General features: G+C 36.9%; 1 protein-coding gene across 2 annotated transcripts in view; it reads left to right on the plus strand.

The window, feature by feature from the left end:
* The window catches only part of AKT3 (v-akt murine thymoma viral oncogene homolog 3), a 402,599-nt gene that overhangs the window by 260,041 nt on the left and 132,731 nt on the right, over positions 1 to 9,827 (plus strand). Inside the window, exons 3-4 of one of the 2 annotated variants that reach the window (XM_006871279.1) lie at positions 3,951 to 4,095; positions 7,425 to 7,427. In XM_006871279.1, the coding sequence (XP_006871341.1) occupies positions 3,951 to 4,095; positions 7,425 to 7,427 (148 nt within the window). The remainder of the gene's footprint in view (positions 1 to 3,950; positions 4,096 to 7,424; positions 7,428 to 9,827) is intronic. The other variant, XM_006871278.1, reaches the window with a different exon arrangement.

A 9,827-nucleotide genomic window follows, 5' to 3' on the forward strand; every position in this document is an offset into this window, starting at 1 on the left:
TTAATGGACTTGTCAGATCAACAAAAAATAAAAAACAAACCCAAAGAAATACTACTAAATGGTGAAGTATTATTATAGTAATTCTTGTTTTGATTAGTAAGCAATGAATGATAATGCTTTGGGAAATACAGAAAAGAAACATAAGAAATAGAAATTATTCATAATTCTAGTTCTACTAAGCAGAATTAAGCAACAATAATATTTATTTTATATACTTCTGGCCTTATTCTGTGCAATATATGTTTAAGTCTCTTGTATATTTGCAGTGCTATTATGGCGCTGAGAGTTTGTGCGCTGGACTACAAAAGTCAGTTTGAACCACAAGGTCGGCATTTCAAACTCACTAGCTGGTCCTCCGAAACCCTATACAGGATCTCTATTATTTGGAACCGACTTGAATGCACTTAACAACAACAGGGATAAGCATTGGACTGCTAGCCTTAAAGGTTGAAAGTTCAAACCCACCAGTCATTCCTTGTAAACCCTTTACAGGGTCTATATGAGTGAGAATCAAATTTGTGGTACTCAATAACAACAACAGTACATGTGTACTGTAATAGCTTTGTGTTGTCACCCTCCCTCTAATTCCCCCAGGCCTTTCCATATGCTGAAGTCTACCCATAACTATGGTTAGGACTCATTCCTAAGTATATTTTAGATCTAAGCTTGAAATTTCACTTTGCCTACTAAACTTTCTCTGACTCTTACAGTTTCGTAAGACACCCTACTGTATATTCACAATCTCTTTGTACTTATGTCAAGCATATTCCTTGTTTGCTTTCCTCATGTTATTGTTGTTAAGTGCCCTCAAGTTAGTTCAGACTTATAGTGAACCTTTCGGGGGAAAAAAGAATAAATAAGTCAATGTTGTTGTTGTTAGGTGTCGCTGAGTTGGTCCCAACTCATGAGACCCTATGCACAACAGAATGAAACACTTGCCGATCCTGGGCCAACCTCACAACTGTTGTCACACTTGAGCCCATTGATGCTGCCACTTTGCCAATCCATCTCGCTGGAGATCTTCCTCTTCTTCTCTGACCCTCCACCTTACCAAACGTGATACCTGTGTCCAGCAACGGGTTCCTCCTGACAATATGTCCAAAGTATGAGAGACATAGTTTGGCTATCTTGGCCTCCAAGGAGCACTCTGGCTGCATTTCTTCCAACACGGATCTATTGGTTCTTTAGGCAGCCCATGGCACTTGCAATATTCTCCTCCAACACCATAACTCAAAAGAATCAATTCTTCTACGATCTTCCTTATTCACTGTCCAGATTCCACATGCGTATGAGGTTATTGAAATAAATCAATAGAATTTGGAAAACTTTTAGGTCAGTTTAAAAAAAAGAACACAAAAATTACTAGTGTGGACCCAGAAAAGGCTTGGACCATCCATTGCTAATGAAAGGAATTGAATTAGTAATTAAAAACCTTATCTCAAAAGAAAACTAGGCCCAAGTGGCTTCAGTGATAAATTGTCAGATGTTTAATGAAGACATACTATCAACCCTACACAACTATCTGTGAGTTCCTGTACTTGTGTCTTTAGCCAGTGCTTTCAGTACAGCTTAGACATTTTCCTAAAGTACCATTGATATCTTGATCATATGTGAGCTCCTGTGATGGCTGAATTTTGATGCAGTGACTCTATTCTTTCCATCTTTTGAGGCTTCCTGCATCATTCATTATTTTGATCATAGAATCTTTCAGTATTGCAACTGAAGACTTGAATTTTTTCCAGTTCCTTCAACTTGAAAAATGCTGAGCATGTTCTTCCCTTTTGGTTTTCTATTTTCCGGTTTATAAGCACATTTCACTGTAATACTTGACTTTATCTTCTTCACTTGCTCTTTTAAATTTTCTATTCACTTCTCTTAGCCAACTAGAACTAGCAGGGAACTTACTCTGTGTGCTTTAGCATGTCTACAGACAACCTACAGTTTGCATAATACTCAAGGATAAAAAGACTCACTGGCTTATCCCTAAGACCCAGAACAAGGCAAAGATGTCTTCTTTCATTATTTTGTTTCCCATTATACTGGAGGGCTAATCTAGAGCAATAAGGCAAGAAAAATTAATCATTGGTGTACAGATTTTAAAGGAAGCAATAAAGTTCATTAATTTAAGAAAATATGTAGAAAATAAAAATAAAAGCTATTTGAATAAATAAGTGAGTTTAGTAAGGGTGGAGAATACAATTAGAAAATTGTTTAAAAACTCCTTTATGATAGCCGCAAAAATGCTTTGTAATAAATTCAGTTAGAAGTCTGTAATACCTTTTACACTGAAAATTACAAAGCATTGTATTGGTAAATTAAAGACCTACCTAAATAAATATAGTGCTCTACCAAATTCATGATTTGAAAAACTTAAATTTATTGAATTGATAGTTCCCTTCAAATTGATATGTAGATTTAGTGCCTTTCCATTCAAAACCCTAACAGACTTCTTGGGAAGAAACTGGCATGCCAATTAAAATTTTGATTTGTGAAAAAAAAAAAAAAAATGAACCTTAACTGGATAAACCATTGGAAAAAAGAACCTTAACGGGATAGCCCATCTGTCCAAAAAGTAAAACTTGATACTTGTTTGAGCTACAAACAATGCCTATAATTTTCTTATAGGATAAACTTTGACTTAGCTACAGTGAAATGCTTTGACTTAGAAAACTTTTTCTTGGGACTCCTGTTAGACCTCACTAAAGATCCTGGGCACATCAGTGATGTTTGACAGTGGCTAAAGAGACTGCGAACCGCAAGGTCAGCAGTTCGAAACTACCAGCTGTTCCGCGGGAGAAAGATGAGGCTTTCTGCTCCCGTAAAGATTTATAGCCTCGGAAACCCTGTTACAGGGTCGCTATGAGTCGGAACTGACTCCACGGCACATAACAACAACAACAACAACAAAAGAGAACGTTTAACAAAAATAACAGCATGCTTTTTAGGATTTTTTTTAAAGGTAGAATGACATTGTTGTTCAGTGCTGTCGAGTCAGTTCAGACTCATATTGACCCTGTTTTCCAAGGAGTGGCTGGTGAGTTTGAACTACTAGCATTGGGGTTAGCAGTCCAGTGCTTGTCCTATACCATCACACTGTTGTTGTTGTTAAGTGCCATCTAGACTCATAGTGACCCTGTATAGGGTTTCCAAGGAATGTCTGATAAGTTTGAACCGCTGATCTTGTGGTTCACACTGACCTTTCAGTCCAGTGCTTTATCCCACAGTGCCACACCAGGACTCCATATGGGTAAATTTTCTCTGCAAGTGATCACACTAGGATAAATCAGATAAAATTCACCTATATTTCTAAAGAATTTAAGTAGATTTTAAAAATAGTCCTTTCTTTTATTTTTGGACATACCTCCAGATAAATGCTACTACAAACACTAGACTTTTAATGGAAATTAGGACTTTAATGAAAATAGGAGAATGTATGTGTGTGCATTATATTATTAAGGTATTTGGGCCTAGACTACATTTGTGTAGATACTGTGTTTTATAAATGAAAATATTATAAATGATTTATCATTTTCTATTAATAAAAATATGTGGTGCTGTGGGTTAATGCACTAGACTGCAAAGCCGTTTGAACTGCAAGGTCAGTGGTTCAAGCTCACTGCCTGCTCCTCAGAAATCCTGTACTGGGTCCGTTATAGGTCGAAATCGACTCAACGGCACTTAACAGCAATAACAACACTAATAAGAAACGGTTCCTGGGTGAGTCTGATAATTAAGTGCTTTACTAATGACTGAAAGATGACAATCTGAACTTGCCCGATAACATCAAAGAAGAAAAGCTTCTGCTTTCTTACAAGATTACAGCTAGGAAAACCCTGTGCAAAAATTCTACTCCTTAACCCGCGGGATTCCCATGAGTCAGAATTGACTTGATGGCGAGAGGTTTGGATTGATTTTGGTTTACTAATGAGACATTTTCTTCATTTTCATAGGGAAGAATGGACAGAAGCTATCCAAGCTGTAGCAGACAGATTGCAGCGGCAAGAAGAAGAGAGAATGAATTGTAGCCCAACTTCACAAATTGATAATATAGGAGAGGAAGAGATGGATGCTTCTACAACACATCATAAAAGAAAGGTAAAATTTAATGATCACTTATTTTCCTACTTGGCACATTTATTAGTTTGGAAGAAATATGCTGAAAACTTCATTTACAAAGAGGTGTCAGTGGATTATTTTACAATATGCAAACATGGGTAGTTCTTGTTTGGTGAATTGGAAATATCTATGATCATTTCTAGAGTTCTGGCGGGGTGCTGTAAGATAAAGCACTGGACTGCAAGGTTAGTTTGAACTGCGCAAGGTCAGTGGTTCAAACTCACCAACCACTCCTCAGAAACTCCTTACAGGGTCACTATGAGTCAGGACCTACTCGGTGGCACTTAGCAGCAACAGCAACAAATGTTGTTTAATACCAAGTAATTGAAACATCATTTCATTAGTTTACCATTGTTAGCACTGAATACTAGTCTTCCTTCTCACTGATTCTAATGTACATTCCACTGCACCACCTTGGTTCCTTCTAAAGGCTACTTTGTTGTTGTTGAGTGCCATTGAGTCAGTTCTGACCCATAGCAATCCTGTATAGGGTTTCCAAGGAGCAGCTGATGAGCTTGAACTGCTGACCTTGTTTTTCAAATCAGCTTTGCAGTTGAATGCTTTAGCCCACAGCATCACACCAGGACTCCTCTGAAGGCTACTAGGACTTGTTATTTGGGAGTGTGACTGATGTGGCATTGTATTACCTCATATATTTTTTTTCATTATTATATGTATACTATTTTGCAAACTTTAAATACAATGTTTTCACTAATTATTTGATTGTTGTTGTTAAGTGCTATAGAGTGGGTTCCCATTCCTAGAGGACTCAAAAGTGCCTGATCTTGATTTACCAAGATTCCATTCTCACATGCCTAGTAAGGTTTCTGAAGAGGCCACTCCAAAAGGAAAGAAAGGTCAGCAGTTCAAACTCACCAGCCGCTCTTATGAAACCCTATGCAGGTTCGCTCTGAGTTGGAACCGACTCATGGCACTTCACAACAACAACAATGTAAGGTCTCTCTGGGAATAGCTGGATATAATCGCAGGATTTTGGTTTAAAGTTTGAGCAGTGCTTCTGCTTTCCCATTATGTCTGATTCCAGTTCTTGGGAGTTCTTCAAATACTCCTTGGCTTCAGTGATGACAAGCAATGGCTAGTATGAGAAGAAAGAAGAGCTGGAGGGACATGCTGAATCACATGATCTCACATTGCTTGAATTAGCTTTCCTCCAAAGATGAGGAGTGGTATAACCAATGCTGTCAAAATTGACCTCCTCGTCGGGTATGATCAGACAGTTTCCTTTGTCCCATTGTGTCACTGTGAACCAGAAATGAGTCATTTGCAGCAGGTTTGGGATTTTTCCTCATGTAAGCACCAGAGGACAGAGAGATATGCAAAGAGGGGTGAACTTCTTGGAAGCCCTTTACCCCTCAGTGCCCTGCCCCACTGGGCTTTATTTGGTTTGGCTCTACATTGTAAATGTAAGGACTTAAATTTTACAATCTTTTTAAAAAATCAAATATATTAATATGTATGTATTTTTTTCCAGAGAGGTTCTTTGGATCCTTCATCAGTTATACAAAGGAGTTTCAAAATGTTTGTGGAAAAAAGAAATTCTGAAAGATAATGAAAGTTTCCTACAAACTTTTTGAAGCTCCCTTATATGTTAATTTTGTACCTACATTTGTTGACTTTTTTTCTTATAATGTGTGTGTATATGATTTGATTATATTTACATAAATTTACATGGAACGGTTCTGTTCTGCACACATGGGTCATCTTCAGTCGGAATCAATGATACAGTTACTAACAACAACGTTAAGCAGTCATTACATATTCATTCCTCTTAAAAATTTTCAGTGTGGTAAAATATGTATAGCAAAAGATAGTCATTTAAATTGTGTATTTCAGTGGCATTAAGTACATTCACCATGTTGTATAACCCCATCATTTTCTATTTCCAAAAGTTTTTCATCACGTCTGTATATTACTTAACCCAACAAAGACACATGAACATGTTAGAGATTATATAAAAGGAAAGAATAGAACTTTGTAAAAAGTTCTAAATCCTTATGATTGGTTTTAGGAGGTTAATTTTTCTGGAAGCATAGCCATGATCCAGTTTTTCAGTGTGAGTCTTACAGTATCTTTTCCCTTTAAACCATCCAAAAGAGGAAAACAATTTGAAATTAGTTACATTTAATTTGTAAAGACTAGATAATTACTGTGTATAATTAGCTGAATATGAGCATTTGGTATCAACAGTACTTTAAAAATTTTCTGAAGTTTTGTCAAAATAGATATGAAATATGTTTCTGATTTAATCACATAAAATGCTTTTGACTAATATTAATTTCCATGTAAATTCTTTTTTTGTTTTAAGGTTGACAGTCAAATTGACAGAAACTGTGAAATTTTAAGTTAAGGCTGTCATACTTTTTTTTAAAAAAAAACTTATTGTCCATAATAATTACAGTTCTTAAGGAATACAATTTTATTATCATAGATTGCTTTTCATCTCAAAGAGTTAATAATATACAAATTCTCTTTTGTAATTCTTCTCTCTTAGTTTGTGATACATATTTAGTCTTAGGTCAGTGCAAGTATCATTTTCTAGTACTTTTAGGTGAAAAATGAGGACAGAAGTGCTCAAATGAAGTTTTGAACAATAAAATGGCATTGTAGCCTAGGTGTGAGGAATTTTCTCAGTTATTTATTGCCATGGGAGAAAGTACGGCAGTCACACTTAATGACTTAGGACAGCAATAACAGAGGTACTGCTCCATTCTGTGATTTGACTGGGCAGTTCTGCCTGCCTTAAACATGGGTCTCTTAAGCCGCTGCATTCAGCTGGTTTATGACTAAGTTAGAAAATCACGAAAGCCATCTTAATGTATGGGACCTTGGTGCTGAGTGCTGGCTGTGGTGCTTTGGTTCTCCTCCATCTGGCTTCTCTCTCCAGGTCCTTTTCACATCCTCCAGGTCCTTTTCACATGGCCTGTCACTCCAGCAAAATAGCGAGGACTTCCTTACAGCATGAGAGCTGGCTTCCAAGAGTGAGTTTTCTAAGAAGGAGAAAGCATAAGCTTCCAGGCCTCTTTTAGGCTGGATCTGGAATTGGCAGTTTTGCTTTGATCGCTTTCTGTCTTCAAAGTGAGATACAAGGTCAGCCTAGAAAATTAGACTCTACCTCTTCATGGGAAGAACAGTATATGCATACAGGGAATGGGGATTAATGACAGTGGTTATTTGAAGACTATCTAATATAAATAACCTTGTTGTTGTTGTTGGTAAGTGCTGTCTGTTGTTGTTATGTGCCGTGGAGTCGGTTCAGACTCAAAGTGACCCTATACAGGGTTTCCGAGGTTGTAAATCTTTACGGGAGCAGAAAGCCTCATCTTTCTCCCGCCGAACAGCTGGTAGATTCGAACTGCTGACCTTGCGGCTCACAGTCCTACTCATAATCACTATGCTACCAGAGCTCCTAGTCGGTTCCAAATTACAGTGACCCCGTATAGAGTTTCCAAAGAGTGGCTGGTAGATTTGAATCACTGACCTGGCAGTTAACAGTCCAGTGCTTGTCCTACAGTGCCACAAAGGACTCTGTAGCTACATACTAGTCTCTGATTTTTAAAATATATTAATAAAAGTGAAAACTATCTATGTCACCTTCTCTTTGTTCAAATGATATATGATTTCTTAGTTTTATCTTTAGTTGACTTAGCAACTGTATTTTTTATTTTTCTATCTTTCTTACTTTTGAATTCAAGATATTATTGAAGAGTGAAGTCATTATAGATTGCCACTTGGTGAAATTATAATAACTATGGTGGTATTGTTAAGGGTTACCAAGTCATTTTCAACTCAAAGCAGCCCTGTATAGGGTTTCTAAGGAAGAGCTAGTGGGATCTAACTGCTGATGACCTTGAAGTTAACAGTCCAGTGCTTATCTTACAGCACTGCATCAGGATTCCTTAATAACTATGTTGTTGTTAAGTGCTGTCGAGTTGATTCCTACTCATAGTGACCCTGTATAGAGTTTCTGAGGAGTGGCTGGTGGGTTTGAACTGCTGACCTTTTGATTATTTTATCCTATAGTGCAACTCTATGAAGCAAATAATGTTGAAAATGAAGGTAGGCATTCAATCAAATATTCTTTGAATCAGACAATTGTATGGTTTGCTATGCTAGGAATGACAAATTAGAGAGGAATGGCCTTACATTCATCATCAGAAAGAACACTGTAAGATGTATCCTGAAGTACAATGCTATTAATATATAGGATACTATCCATACACCCACAAGGAAGACTAATTAATACAACAATTATTCAAATTTGCATACTAACTGCTAATGCCAAAGATAAAGAAATTGAAGGTTTTTATTAACTTTTATAGTCTGAAATTGATCTAGCATGCAATCAAGATGCATTGATAATTGCTGTGATTGGAATGCAAATGTTGGGAATGAAAAAATAGTTTAAAACTATAGCCTTGGTAATAGGAGTGACACTGGAGATCACATTGTAGAGTTTTGCAAAACTGTTGATTTATTCATTGCACATATATTTTTCAACAACATCATTGGAAACTTTATGTGTGGATCTTGCCAGGTGGAATATGTAGGAAACAAATTGACTATATCTGTGGAAAGAGACAAAGGAGAAACTCAATATCATGAGTCAAAACACAGCCAGGGACTGCCTAGGAAACAAACCATCTATTACTTACATGCAAGTTCAAGTTGAAGCTGAAAAAAATTCAAACGAGTCCATGACAACCAGTGCATGACCTTGAGCATATCTTGTGTGAAATTAGAAACTGTCCTAAGAATAGACTTGAAACATTGAACACTGATAACTGAATATCAAATAAGTTGTGGGATCCTGTCAAGAACATCATACAGGAAGAAAGCAAAACATCGTTAGAAAGACAGAAAGAAAAAACCAAGGTGGATGTCAGAAGAGATTCTAAAATTTGCTCTTGAACATACAATGTCTAAAGCAGAAAGAAGAAGATGATGTAAAAGACCTGAATAGAAGATTTCAAAGGGTAGTTTGAGAAAACAGAGTTAAGGGGACTTCAAAAAGTTCATGGACAAATGGAATTAAAAGATAATGGAAGATTTCTACAAGTTTTTAAAGCCTCCTTGTATGTATTATCATGAAATGTGGAAAGACCTGGAGTTGAAAACCAAAAGAGAAGAACACATTCAGCATTTTGCAAACTGAAAGAACTGAAGAAAAAATTCAAACCTCAAGTTGCAATCTTGAAGGAGTCCTAGTGTGGCACTGTGGGTCAATGCACTGGACTGCAAAATCATTTTAAATTGCAAGATTGGCAGTTCAAGCTCACCAGCTGCTCCTCAGAGCCCTATGTGGGATTGCTATGAGTCAGAACTGACTCAAAGGCACCTAACAACAATGGGTACAATATTGAAGGGCATAGGAAACATCAAAAGAAAATGGGAGGAATATAGAGAGTCACTGTACCAAAAACAATTGGTCAGCATTCAGCTATTCTAAGAGGTAACAGATGATCAATATCCATTGATGTCATAGGAGATCATCCAAGCTGCACCGAAAGCATTGGCATAAATGAAGGCACCAGGAATTCAAGAAATACCAAGTGAAATGTTTCACCAAAGAATGTAGTGACTGTCATTGCTCACTCATCTGTGGCAAGAAATCTGGAAGACAGTTACCTGATCAAATGACTAGACGAGATCCATATTTGTGCCCATTTCAAAGAAAGGTGATCCAACAGAAT

This window comes from Chrysochloris asiatica, unplaced genomic scaffold (assembly GCF_000296735.1).
Source record: "Chrysochloris asiatica unplaced genomic scaffold, ChrAsi1.0 scaffold00165, whole genome shotgun sequence".
Lineage (NCBI taxonomy): Eukaryota > Metazoa > Chordata > Mammalia > Afrosoricida > Chrysochloridae > Chrysochloris > Chrysochloris asiatica.